Source organism: Hyalella azteca, unplaced genomic scaffold (assembly GCF_000764305.2).
Source record: "Hyalella azteca isolate HAZT.00-mixed unplaced genomic scaffold, Hazt_2.0.2 contig1224, whole genome shotgun sequence".
NCBI classification, from domain to species: Eukaryota; Metazoa; Arthropoda; class Malacostraca; order Amphipoda; family Hyalellidae; genus Hyalella; species Hyalella azteca.
Window position 1 is genome coordinate 3,850 of NW_025931550.1, and position 14,662 is coordinate 18,511.

Here is a 14,662-nt window from a genome sequence, read left to right on the forward strand (position 1 = left end):
TGTGTGAAATTTAAAAAAACCTATTATTACGATGTGGATTTTTTGGAAGAATTTAATTGATAATATCATTGACCTTTAATTAATTCGCGGAAAAGCGGCATGTGATAGGTAATTAATTGTTACTGTGGTATAAATTCATCGAACTGAAATCTTTATGACTTGCCGATCCATGCACTAAAGTGAAATATGTGAAGCTAAGTTGATATGTTGAAATTAAGTTAATAGTTGAGAATCAATAGGGAGAATTAAATCAACTGTCACTTTGCTTGAAATTGATTTATATTCGTACGTGTATGCATATTCTTTCAATGAGTTAAATTGTATGCAATATGGAGAAAATGTGGTATCCATAAATTTCCTTGGTAATTCTGTATTTTTTTCTTCATATCTTGGGAGGAACGGGCGCGTAGATGCAGTCACCGCCTTGTGGCGTTGCCTGCAACAGCGACGTGTCGATGCCGTTAGACTCGAATGCGTCCAGCGCAGCAGCCTGTTGAGATTTTCGTATCAACGAAAGTTGCATCAACATTTATCGGCTGTTTATATTAGAGAGAATTATGTATTATAGTAGAGTGAAGTATAACCTTGCGAGCGAACAAATAATTATAGAAAATTTTTTTGGTACTTTCTTTCGAAAGGCGCCTCATATGTCATACCTGCATTTTGGTTGTATCTTTCGATGAAATAATTTCGCAGAATTTGGTTGGGATAGATATTGTATGAGTAGAGCAAGTGCTTGATATGTAATTAAATAAAAATGAATTCATTAATGCAGTATGTCCATTTATTTATGCACTGATTTGTAATTGAAAAAATAAATTTATCGATGCACTATGTCCATTTATTTATGCATTATGAACGTGTACTCACGAGCGAGTCAGCGTCAAGCTCTTCAGTGCGGGACATCACCCATGCGTACTGGTCACGCAAGTCACCGATCTGCGGAAGAATTCGTTACTTCGTTGATGCAGTCTAAGAAATAGCCACACGGATGACATAAATTGAATATAGTATTAATTATTTCAGAGAATGTTCAAATATAATAGTGAAGGCCAGGCTGCGAAGTATGGCAAGAGTGGGCTTGGCCATGCCCACCGAGCCTATAAACTGCTCAGAGGGCTGCCCTTCAAGCCCCACCCAAAATACTGAGCCTAGACTGACGCCTAATTTAGTCGGACAGAGCCATGATGCAATGACCGGCCAGCTATCTCTATAGCAGCGCTGAGCCAATTTGCGAATATAAAGAAAAAATTTAACAGCCCGCAGAGCCGAACTAATATAGAGAAAAACTCCAATAGTCCGGCAGAGCAGAAAAGCGGCACTGTTGTGGCACTGATACATATGGGCTGAGCAGCACAGAGCCGAGCAAAGCAGTTATGAGAGACTCTAAGTATCAATCGCGCGTCTATCTCTTCGCTGCCTTATGACAGCGACGGCAGCTACACTTAACTGAGTACTACCTAAACCATTCTGACTTGACGATCCTGCTCTGACATGGGTTGATTCTGCTATTCTACTACTGACATGAGGTACATGATTCTGCTACTGACATGAGGTTCATGATTCTGCTACTGACATGAGGTTCATGATCCTGCTACTGACATTAATATACGCGATTCTGCTACTGACATTAAGATACGTGATTCTATTACTGATATGAAGTACACATGACTGTCACTTACATGAAGTGAGCCTGCTACTGACCCTACACTGACCTGGCGGCAGGAGTAGACGCTGCTGTAGGTCTCGTAGTCGGTGGCCAGGACGTTGTAGAAGCCGACAGGTTCACCAGGAAATTGGACAATGAGCTGACCTGGGACGCCCGTGGCCGATCCTGTACCGCTTATCGCGTCCAGCGTCCCGTCGGAGAGAACGGCGGAGTTCGTGACCGAGATCGTCGTGTCGTCTTGAGATTAAATTTCCGCAATTTCAGGTTTTTAGCGCATTTTCTCATTTATGGAAAAAAGGCGCTATTGTGTTCGTTATGTCTGTTCGTCTGTCCGTCCGTGACCACGTTTTCGTCGACGAGAAAATGCGTTCTCTGTCACTCACTGCAGTGAGTAGAGTTATATTTTTTTAAGATTGTGTGATAAATTTTCGAGACCAAGAATGACGAATCGCAAGCAGATTAGATAATTTAGAAATATATTTTTTCAGATGAAAAATTGACCTGGATGACGAGCATAATAGACAAACTCATGACGCGTAATTAATCGAAGTGAATGCAATAGAATATTAATTTCGAGAATGGACTGCTGCCATGTCGTTCATTTGCATTAATCGGTTCTCGAAAATTGATGTGACTAATAAATTACTAAAATTAGGCTGGTTCAAGTAATTTGTAGATTTTCGTTGAAAATGAGGTGTTGATGAATCAGGACATATATGAAATTATTTGTAATTATAAGTCACAATTACTTAGGCATCCGTCTTGTTGTGATAGTATATATTTTCAGGAGCCTTGCTTGATGTAGTGCATTTTGCGATCTTTGGCTTCGGACTGAAATAATTGTTTTCCAGTGAAATTATTCTATAATTAATTTTGAAATTATTAGATTTGAAATTCAATGATAATCAGCCACTCATGTGCAAAAAATCTGAGTATTTTATGACATATTTTGAACCATTAATTACTACCAGGAGTTTAACGGATTTCTTTATATAGGATAATAAATGATTCAAATTAGGAACTCAGAAAAATGCAGTAATTGAATGCCAAAAATAATTTCTTGATGAACCAATCGGTTTTAAATGTGGTCAGAATTTTTATTTAAATTTCCTTAAAGAAGGTTTACCTACCGATTGCGGCGTAATCTGCGGTAGCGCACGTCATCCCGTCTTCAAACCCGGCTTGGAACCTGTGAGCTTCGAACCAACGTCCCATGTACTGAAATTTTATGGAAACCAACATTTGCAAATTGTACTGATTTGACGAACTGATTTGATCAATGCTCGTTATATGTTTGAGGTTAATTTGATGTTAAGATTTTCTGGGTTTTCGGGCTTTGAACTCTGGTTTTGTCGATAACTCCGGAAATAATTTTTATAATAATAAATAAGTTGCCCGTTGAATATAATGCAAGAAAGTCATGAAAATTTCAATGAGTACAAATTTGAAATTCAAGATTATAATGGTTTTCTGTGTATCCATTAAGCTTTCTTCTCACGTAATGGAACAACAGTTCAATTCTACACAATTATGAACAGATATGGGACCTTTGTTTTCATCCATCCAGGCTTTCTGATCCATAAACCTATAATTAAATATTAACGCACCTAGGATATAATTCTTATCAACTTAATTGGTATTCGCACACAAGAAGAAATTAGTTTCTTTACTTTCAAAAGGATATTCAAGAATATCTCTTAAGCTACAATTCAGGGATCTGAAGTGACGAAGCATTGAAAATTGGAAGTCTCCCGAAAATAATATTTTACTATTTGTGAAAAAGAGAACGAGTGGAAATTTAATTTTGTCTTGAAGACACGTAAATTTTAAGAGACCGTGTTAAAAAATTTTGAACTTGGGGAGAAAAAATAAGTATTTTTGGCATTTTCAGAATTAGAATTCCGATCGAGCGCTTGTAATACGTTTTCTAGTTATTATTATTCATCATATAGCAATGCCTTAATGCGAGTTTTGAATTATAATGAAAATGAATTTGTCTCTATGTCTGTTTTGCTACCGCATATGACGTTAAGAAAGCACACAATTCTTTTTTATATTCCTTGCTGAAAGTGAAGAATAAGTTCTAGCAATGTTTTATTAAAACCTTACGGGATTTCATTAACAAGATTTCGTGATATTTTGAGTTTCAGATGAACTTTTTGCGTACATTTTTTGATATACATAATACTCCATAAATACTGACTGAAGGAATTACGAACGCAGCGATGTTCTGGAAGTCTGGACAAACTCCCTGGTCGAGGTAAGCGTTCGTCAGACCGGCCACGGCCAGCAGGAGTACAGCGGAGAACCTGCGCGGTGCGTGAGAGGAAAACTGACACATTTAGAACGAAAAAAATTTTGTGAAGAACGAAATTGCTGAACTAAGAAAAACAAATTATAATTTTATTTTTCGTCGTAATGAATTTGAAGGTATATCAATCGGTTGAAGGATTGCTTGTAGTTTGCTCTGGTTCGATTTCATGTTGATATTTTTTTAACCAGAATGTCCTCTCGTTCGCACTTTGTGCTCAAGAACATTTAAAATTTGAATGTCGAAATTCAAGAAGATATCTTGAAGATATCTTGGGAAGAGATTATGTGGTTGAAAAAAAAATCAAACGAAAATTTGTTTCTGAATGTCTTCAGTTATCGTTTTTGACATAAATCTAGTATCAGTAATATTCACACGGATAAGTTATATGGAGCAGTTTTTAGTCTGTATTCTGAGGTATCAGTTAGAACCATAACTGCGTTCTTCTCAAATATGTTTGTTTTAAAGTATCCACTTCCATTCAAAATGAGACATCATCGAAAATTTTTTCCCTTAAAAATTTTTCTTTTCAAATTTCTTCCAATTGCACAGAAAGAATAATTAGTTTAATTTTTGAATTCTATCTATTTACGCATGTAAATTCTGTGATGATTATCGTAACATAAAGTTTGATCTACATCAACATTAACAAAATTTAAGGTATGCTTTAGGCTATGCGACTGACTCGCTTCTAAGGTTATTTTGAGCCTGCTTGGCCACTCGATCGCAATCAGCTACTATAGTCAGAATTGCCTTGCCGCCTATATTGTGTCCTGATAGTATGGCAAAAACGACAATATTTCTTCTCATCCATCTCAAAACATCCATGCGACAATATTTCTTCTCGCTTCACGTCACCGACATGTGGAACAGCCTCTCTGACAACATCTTTGACGCTCTGAATATGAACGCCTTCAAGAACAGACTAGACGAAGCTATGCAGGAGCATATGTTCAGTCTTGAAATGCCTAGCAGCTTACGGACCTTGCAATAAGTTCAGCAGCTATCTCAATCAATCGTCAGTTATGGAAAAATTGGGTTCAAGAGGCCGGATCCCTTGCGGAATCAAGTCACGAAAAGTACAATAATCGGCAACAGGACATGGTCCTATTTCTTCAGTGCCGATACTTCTATTCTATTCTATTTTATTCTATTCTAGAAAAAGTTATACAGAAATATGTGTTAAGACTTGAATTGCCTAGCACCATTTCGAACCTGGTGGAATCTAGTAGCTATTTCAAACTATCGTCAGTTTTGAAAGATCCGGTCAAAGAACCTGTTTTTGCATCTGTGAACTATTCACGAAAAATACAAGTTTCGGCGACTGGCCACATTAGGCCTACTCTTCAGCGCCGACATCACAATATGATATGATAAAAAATACCTTCTGTAAATCATTTGCATACCACTGTTCGGACCTCCCATATTAAATAAAATCGTTTTCTGGAAGGCTAACGAAAAATCGCGATTATCTACAGTTTTCCCGAATATTGGAAACGCGAGCAAATCTTTCACAGCATCGAAGAACCATAATAATTAAGATAATGCGTATGTTTCATCAATATTAGGAAAGTATTTAATTTTAACTGTGTATTTTTATAAACTATGGTATTTTTCGAAGAAACTGAAAATTATCTTATGCATATTCAAGAAAGGAAAATTTTACTTATTGTCCATAGTCATCAGCTGGTTTAAAAATTATGAATAGCACACGCGTCGTCGTAGTGTGCTGCTAGAGGTTCATGCTACACGTCGTCTAGACCCGCGTTCGAGACTTGGAAGCAGCGGGTTGTTCTTTCACAGGACTGCGGGAGAGCTAAGTGTAATTTAATCTCATATTAATAAAACTCATCACTGTTTACCGATGTCAATTACAATGCTATATACTGGGTATGTCCACAAATGCATGTTCTCTATGGCTATAAATGCTTACCAATAAGGTTGCATTGAGTTGAAAGCCGTTATCAGTTATATAATTCGATACAATCGATAATTAATAGCGTCATCGTTTAATTTTTCATCCATTTAACAATGCTTAGGTACATTTTTCCAAAAATATCAAAGGATGGCTTCGTTCCTCATTGCAAAGACTACACAACACTTATATTGTTTGATTTATCATTAGTTGCTTATAGCGGCAACTTTTTGCATTATTTCTTTGGTTGTGGGTGAAAATAGTTTTTTCCACAAGCATTATTACCCACTATTCTGAGTTTTCACATTATGGTCTTTGTATTCAGCGAGTTACAGAAACGAGCATTGATAGTAAATCACGTTTAAATTCAATTGCCCCTCCCTTCTTCTCACTGCGGAGTAAGGAGGGGGCGATTTTTTATCACATTGTCAGACTCGGCCAGAGCTGCCCAGGATACGGGGACGATTCCCAAGTGAATCGCTCAGTAACCGCCAGAGTCGAGACCACAGGCTCTCGTACCTACAAGTCTAACTTGGGATCTGAATGTTGAGCAATATGTGGACATTGAGAAGCTGATTTACGTGCTCCCCGAGTCCTGGGCGTTCCCTATTTCCGAGTAGCCCCCGGCCCTGAAGTTTTTTGGAGGAATTTACTCTTTCAGTGATGTTATTATACATTTTGGCATACGTCAATAATACGGCGCTCCTAATTTAATTTTATTTAATTCTTTTCTTGAACTTTCGAAACACGTATGCCACTTTTTATCGAAGTTAATACTTAGGGCTGACTGATCCTATGTTACGGGGCTGATTTTCAATTGTAATTGTATTCATAATTTTAATGTGTCAAAGCTCGTATATTTCATGTAAACATTAATATGAAGCTAGTGATACTTTAATACGATATGTCAAGTGTGCCGTATTTTAACCGATGTGCTGCAAAACAATTTTTACTGCATATGAGCGAAAACGCTGTATCAATTTCACATTTCTTTAGAAACGCCAGCTTTCCAGTAGGCATTATCTGGTTGAAACAATGTTGAAACAGCCTCCGTTCACGACATTTGAATCATGAATAATAGAAGTCCAAAATGAGAATTTAGACGTTACCTAATTGCAACGCAATTCTCGCAACATCGTTTCGTTATAGTACAACATAGAAATAGTACATTCGTTACATAGTACAACATCGCCTCTTCGGTATGACTTAATGTTGATTTACGACCGGATTTTATTGTATAGGTATTTCATTATCGTGTCTATCATCTTTTTTGAGCATAGTACCGAACCAGCAACATTAGAAGCTTGAAGCCACTCTTATATAGGACCCTATTTACGCACTTGCCCAAAATTCTTCGCCAGGAAAATTAATTAATTCAACCTTACCCGTGATCGAATTATGACCGTCAAGAATGACAATATTATACTTGGCTTTTCTATATCTTCTAGTAAAATAATCAATTCTGTACCTACATTTTATTGATAATACTTGTTTGCTTAATTCTTTACTGAAGGAATACGGATGTAATTAAATGCTGAAATTGCTGAACCATCATGCCAATAAATGGAATGCCAGTTATTGATAGATTAGAACACAAGAATATTTTCATTGTTATAGACAGCTAAAACTCGAAGAAATACTCTACTCGTAAACGTAACTGCATGTAACTCTGACAACTCCCTATCATAAGCAACTTAGACCATAACCAAGGCATTTCGAATTGAATTGCGTGAGATCCTTTCTGACGAAAAGCTTGAAATAATAATATTATAAAAATAATATTATATAAATAATAACTTTTACATTTGAAGCAGATAAATCAGCAGTAGATAAGGTTTAGGTCAAGCCAATATTTGGTGTACTCGATTTATTTTTAAATTTAAGGTTGATGCAGCCTAACAATCTAAAAAATAGTTGAAATGATGTTTAGTTTGCACCGAAAAATAAATGGTTTCATGGAGATCTGATTTAATTTGTACGAGATGAAGATTTTCAAGCATTCCTAGCACCACTAACAATACTATATATTAGTATTACTTCTAATTTATCTTACTTATTTAGCTAATAATTAGCAAGGCAAGTAAATGTATGATTTTGAATTTAATAGTGCAGTTGAGAGCAGGTGTTTGGCGGTGTTTGACCACTTAAAAAATCCTTGCCTGTTGTTGTCAGATTAGAAGATATTTTGGTGTCATCGTCATTGGTAACTTTAAATCGTTCACATCCCGTACTTGTTCACATGACAGTTGGAATTGTTGTTTAGTTTTGATTGTTCAAATAAAATTTGACGAAATATCTTATAAAATACACTTCTCGTCAAGACGCCGGTGAAATACTAAGACAAAAAAGATTCAGATGCCAATGCTCTATCCGAGAACATGAACTACATTTGCCATAAATTTGAAGTATTTAATTAAATTTTGTATCACCCAGTTCAATGAACAATTCCAATTAGAAATTCCAGTTGCCATGATGATAAACTATATAGTTTGTCATGAAAATATAATCAACAGTTTAAGCGGCTTCAACTAAGTTAAACGTTCGAATGTCGTTGGAATTTAACTGCCCTATTTAACCCTCTACCGCCCCGTGTCACTGTCCGGGAACATAACTTTTATATTGAAGTTATGCGCCAGTTATTGACTGTAGCGACCTGACGACGGTTGTTCCCTGTAGAGGACATGTTAAAGTTGTCGTACACGGCAGCAACCGTCAATGGAAGTGGTTTCGCGCTCAGTGGATGGTTATACGTTTCAAGGGTCGGAGGTGTGACAATTATTATTCTTCGGTTTGCCATCTTTACCTAATCATGGACGAAAACAATGGTGAGTTATGATGCTGCGAATTTTTATAAGCTGTTCTCATTAATCTAGGTTATGTCTGATGTATTCGGTTTCTCTTTTAACTTTACAATAAACTTTTTTTGTATAATTCATTGTTTGTCACTGAGAGGGAACATCAGGCTCTCCACTACATTTATTGTCTGTCACTGAGGAGGAACATCCGTCAGGTGATTATATTATGTGACATTTATGAAAAACTGCTTGGTACAATATTATATATGCATGCTCATTCAGGTGAATACATAGTTTTTGAACGATAAAATGCATTGAGTTTCGATTATAATTCAATGAAATAATTTCAGTGGATGTACATAAAAAACATATAATCCGTATTCTCGAAATCAATTCAAATTTTCACTTTCTCTTTATTTCCAGATATTTTTCAACCAAGTTCATTCTATGGGCGAAAAACTGCAATGAAAATACAAGAATCAGCTATTGACAGTGATGGTCCGGGCGATTGTGACGGAGAAGATGAAGAAGTTGGGGAGCTAACTTTTCCTCCTGAACAAATTGAATTAGATATTGAAGACGAGGATCATGATGATGAGCCCAGTGATGTATTTCCTAACGATGAAACTGTAGTTTTGGAACTACAGGCCGATGAAAGCACCGCCTCGTCCAGAGCTACACGGACAAAGAGGCATATTTTAGCCCCGCAGTGGTACAATAAAGACGGTGGGTGCACTCAAGAACCTGAATATCAGCTGTCAACTGGGACCAAACCCTGCTGCCATGAAGTGCAACATCCGTACGAATATTTCAAGTCCTTCATTACTGACTCGTTTCTAGAACTGGTTGTCGAACAATCAAACCTTTATTCTGTGCAAAAAAATGTGAATAAACCCTTGGGGCTTACGAAGAATGAGCTCGAACAGTGGATTGGCCTCGTGATGTATTTTTCTATAATGAAGGTATCTGACACACGAATGCATTGGTGCCGTAAACTTCATGACTTCATGGTCGTGGCCCCCACAGTGATAAGCAGGAATAGATTTGAAGCAATTAAAACTCACTTCCACATAAGTGACAACAGCAAAATAGCAAATTAATGTGATAAAATGTTCAAAGTAAAACCAATGATTGAACATCTTCGACAAAAATTTCAGAAAATTCCAATGCAGCAAGAACTATGCATTGATGAACAACTTGTTCCCTTCAAAGGGAGAAGCCAACTGAAGCAATACATCCCAAGTAAGCCGCATAAGTGGGGATATAAGATATTTGTTCTGGCTGACACAAAAGAAATAATACATGACTTCATCCCATACACGAGTAAGATCGAACCAGGTGACGCCCCGAATATTCCTGACGTCAAACCAAGTCGTAACATTGTTCTTCACCTCGCTCAGGTCATTCCGTCACAAATGAATCATATCTTGTACTTCGACAACTGGTTCACCAGCCTTCCTCTCATGGATCACCTCGCCAGCAGAGGAATATGGACTTGTGGCACTGTTAGAACTCAAAGACTACCAGGTGTAGCGAAAGGCAAACAAGTTGACAAAGCATTGGAGAAAAAGGGTAGAGGATCATATGAAGAGCTCGTTTGCAAGCAAAGTAATTGCGAAATTAGTTACGTAAAGTGGCACGTCAACAAAATTGTCAATATTGTGTCGAACTTTGCGAGAGCTTGCCCAGTAACAACTGTCGAGAGATATGACAAAAAAACAGAAGAAAGTGGTAGACGTGACATGCCCAGACATTATTCAGAAATATAACAAATGCATGGGAGGCGTCGACCTGGCTGATAGTCTTATAGCGCTTTATAGAATCTCTCTGCGATGTAAGAAGTTCTATATGAGACTTGTATTTCATATGTTCGACATGTCTATAATAAATTCCTGGAAACTATACAAAAGGGATGCTGAAGATTTGAACCTTCAAAGAAAAGATATTCTACCGCTGGCTCATTTCAAATTATCGGTTGCTAGTGCACTAACAGCGAAGGGTGAAGCACGACCAGCAAAACGTGGAAGGCCATCACCAGAGGAAAGTCACAGTTCAACCCCCAAACGTCTTCGACCAAATTGGCCACTTTGACCAAATTGGCATCTTTCCTGTTTTGGAAAAAATAGAAACAGGTGCAAAAACGACAAATGTACCGGTAAAACTAGATTTGCATGCAAGAAGTGTAAGGTAAATCTTTGTATAACAGTATCTTCTAATTTCTTTGCCACCTACCATCGAGAGTAAACTTATCAAACTGAACTTAGTGCCAACGTGAATAAAAAGGACTGTATGTTTTCAAGTCAGAGAATCTTGGTACAGTACATTTTTGTCATTACCTGATTGTTTATCCATCCTCATATTATAACAATCTAGTTCAAATTAAAATATAGTGCCTTATGTTTGTATGTATGCCTGATGTTCCTCAAGAGTGACACTTATATTACTGCCTTCTGGTGACCAATGTTCCCCCTGGGTGACATGTTATATATTTTTTCACTATGCGTCAAAATGAAAAAAAGTATATAGATATGATGTTATTGCATCGTCAGTAACACGATAGAAAGAAGAAAAAAATTATTTTTTCAGGAAATCTTATATCAGACGGAAGAGGGTAGGTAAGGTTTAGGTTAAGCCGATATATGGCGTACGGTTTTCTTTTTAATTTAAGGTTGATGCAGTCTATAACAATCTAAAAAATAGTTTAAATGATGTCGAGATTGCACTGAAAAATAAATGGTTGCATGGTGAACTGATCGACGTTGTAGGAGGTGATGATTTTTAAGCATTTCTAGCACCGCTAATTCCTATACTATGTATTAGTATTGCTTTTAATTTATCTTACTTATTGAGCTAATAATTAGCAAGGTAAATAATATTACGATTTGAATTTAATAGTACAGTTGAGAGCAGGTGTTTAGTGGTGTCTGGCCATTTTAAAAATCCTTGCCTGTTGTTGCCAGGGTAGAAGATATTTTAGTTTTACCGTCATTGGTAACTTTAAATCATTCATATCCCGTACGTGTTCACGAGTTAGTTGGAATTGTTGTTTAGTTTTAATTTTTCAAATAAAATATGACGAAATATCTTATAAAATTAAGACACAAAAGATTAATACGTCAATGCTTTGTCCGAGAACATGAACCACAATTGCCATAAATTGATGGTTTTTAATAAAATTTTGTGACACTCAGTTCAATGAATAATTTCAATTAAAAATTTGAGTGACCATGATGGTAAACTATAGTTTGTCATGAATATTTATCAGCAGTAGTTAAATGTTCAGTTTAAGCGGCTTCAGTGTAGCTAAATGTTCGAAAACTATAAAATTTAACTGCCTGATTTAACTCTACCTTGTTGTTTCAATATGTCCATTGCCTGATGTCTTATTTTCACCTCGTATCTTAATCAATATATAACAATTTTAATAAAATCAAATTATGTATAGAAAGGATTATTGTAACTAGATGCAGGACTGGTTTTAGGAACACCATCTCCGGTTTACTCTCTATTCCTCTGGGTTTGCCTGGGTTTGATTAAAATTAAACAAATATTCACGAGTATGCCGTTTATCAGCGTTTTTTAGAGGGAAGCCAACCTCTGGTCGACTTCCTCATATTATAGCAACATTATTGTTTAAATCAACAATTTACTCACCCGTTCATGATTGTGATGCTTACGAATGCTGCCTGATGAGGACTGTGATGCTGTTGCAGGTCTCTTGCTTTTATTGCCATCCATCACATGATGAATTTCTCAGGACTCGATTAAAACTGATTTCTTGTTGCTACAGGTACTTATCACAAGTGCCCTGGCTGCGAAAAGCCTTGAACTGTGCTTCTGTGCAAGATAATTATATTTTTCATTGTGCATAGAATAAGAAAACAAATTGATTTAAAAAATTTCTCGACGAACTGATTCTAAAGTTGGTTATTTTGAAAGGGGGAAATTAACTGCAGTTGTATAAAAACTGAATTAAATGCATGATTATGACGTTATTTTTATCATTGAATTCTGTGGTTTTCAGTGAATTGAGTTAATTTACAAATTATCCTCTTCAGTAATTATCAAGTAATCTATAATTGTGGGAGGAAAATAGGCTTCTCTGGCTACTACTTATTCCCTGACAAAATTTAGAGGCGTGAGCGACCCTGCATTAGGGCCGCCCAGCACTCGGGGAGAACGTAATTCAGCTTCTCTTTGTCCTCTTCGGCTCAGGGTTTGATTGGCAGCCTCTGGGCAGCTTGCTAGCTCGGTATGACTAGGCTCGGCCAACCCTTATTTTACTATCCGGCGACTATAAAATCTGATAGGAGATTCTGACCAGAAACTGATTTTGATCTGGTGGCCAAGCAGACTCAAAATAACTTTGCGCCGAGTGTAGTGATTATTCTGCCGAAGCCTAGGTGGTCCCCGAATTTCATTAGGGTTATTTGTTATTTTATAGCGCATGTGGAGCACCTCAGGGCAATCCATGGGGCGTATTAATTAAAGAAAATATAAATATCATTGCACTTGTGAATTTGATTGCCATTTACAAGCGGAAAAGTCATCCTTTGAGAATTTTTTAGTGTATTTGTGTTTAAACGGTGTTTAAATGATTCTAAGTTATTTTGCAGTCGTTTATAAGCTTTATTACGTTTAAATCATTGAATCTCTAGAACTCGGGTTGATGGTCGATGGCATAGTTAAACATGGATTTAGTTTCAGATAAATTTAATGGGAAATATGTTAGAAACGTGTTAAGTTAATTTACTCTGAGCTGCACAAAGTAAACAATGTATTTCACATTTCTACCACAACTTAAACTCCTTTTAATTTTTCATTCGCACTTTATATTTCTGTTAAGGAAGCCCTCTTGCTTGGCATCAAATTTCCTATGCAAAGGAGACCTTTAGGTTGCATATACGAAAGTTTCCTTTGACTTAATTAATTGATGCCGTGTAAATAATGAGCACTTTTTATTTGAAAAAATGGTACTGACGCATCAATGAAGAAATTCCGATGCAGTTTTTATATCTGCACTTCGTTTATAGCGCAATCCGGTTACAATCGCTTTGAACTGTAAACAATTTTTATGGTATTGCCGAGATAATTATTTCAGGATTTTGCCTTCTACTACTAATGGCCGCATTCCTAAAATTGATACAGAAAAATTGGGTGCGATTTTTATTAAACTAAATGATATTTTCAAGCATTATGGAAACTCAAGGCCAAGTTTATTACGTAACATTTGCTGAAGAGGTTGTTTTTCAGACCGTTGCATTTCAGACCGTCGCTTTCACCTGTTGCGTCACAGATCTATCTCGCAGTATTGATTGTTTATATTAATTAATAGTATCGTTAGGTTTTTGCAAGAACAAACAAAAAAAAACCTTTTCAAAACCCAAAAAAAAAAAAAACAAAAATCTAAATTGAAAAACCCCCAACGACCCATTAATTCAAAAATTGGCTCCCTTAAAAAAATAATACAAACCCTCTACCGCTTTTTGACAAAATAATTGAAGACCCTCCTGATAGTTTATTCTAATATCAAGATAGCATCGAACCAGTTACCGACATTATGGCCGTCCAATTCGTTTTTTACAGACTTTATTGCCGGCCAACAATTTGAATGTACCCTATATTTATCGGTGTAACATCTCAGTGGCAGCTGACAATGCCGCCTATTTTCCCATACAGACGAGACGAGATGATTTCAGTATACAAGATATTGGCGCTGCTTGTCGCCCTATGTTTACTGGTTGAATAGCAAATATGATTTCATCCACACCAACCGAATATCATATTAGACATTTTTACTTAATAATTTTACTATAATAATCTTTGCATTTGAAAATGGACTGCAGTAGAATAGGGAACGAGCTTGCTGTCGTCACATTTAGGATCAATGGAGTAATTACAGCCGGGGCGCAACCCAGTTTGTCCATATCCGTTTATTTCAGGTCTGATTTAGCAGGACTTGCATCCAGTTG

The 14,662-nt window shown here is 36.6% G+C and overlaps 2 protein-coding genes across 2 annotated transcripts; one reads left to right on the top strand and one right to left on the bottom strand.

The window, feature by feature from the left end:
- Positions 1 to 257: 257 nt before the first annotated feature.
- On the bottom strand, positions 258 to 12,403 carry LOC108675647 (apolipoprotein D-like). Its single transcript, XM_018163675.2, has 6 exons — positions 12,345 to 12,403; positions 3,873 to 3,978; positions 2,800 to 2,887; positions 1,716 to 1,906; positions 871 to 939; positions 258 to 490 (listed from the first exon to the last, which is right to left on the bottom strand). The coding sequence occupies exons 1-6, from the start codon at positions 12,350 to 12,352 to the stop codon at positions 383 to 385; spliced, it is 570 nt and encodes a 189-aa protein (XP_018019164.1). The 5' UTR covers positions 12,353 to 12,403; the 3' UTR covers positions 258 to 382.
- LOC108675646 lies at positions 8,663 to 10,018 on the top strand. The gene is made up of 2 exons (XM_018163674.2): positions 8,663 to 8,720; positions 9,114 to 10,018. Exons 1-2 carry the CDS (start codon positions 8,705 to 8,707, stop codon positions 9,788 to 9,790), a joined length of 693 nt encoding a protein of 230 aa, XP_018019163.1. The 5' UTR covers positions 8,663 to 8,704; the 3' UTR covers positions 9,791 to 10,018.
- Positions 12,404 to 14,662: the final 2,259 nt, after the last annotated feature.

Excerpts from the sequence above, each read along its gene's own strand:
- LOC108675647 (XM_018163675.2), bottom strand. Across the intron at positions 1,907-2,799 it reads CGCAGATTACGCCGCAATCG|ACGACACGACGATCTCGGTC; the intron begins GTAGGTAAACCT and ends TTTAATCTCAAG. Across the intron at positions 940-1,715 it reads GCGTCTACTCCTGCCGCCAG|ATCGGTGACTTGCGTGACCA; the intron begins GTCAGTGTAGGG and ends ATTCTTCCGCAG.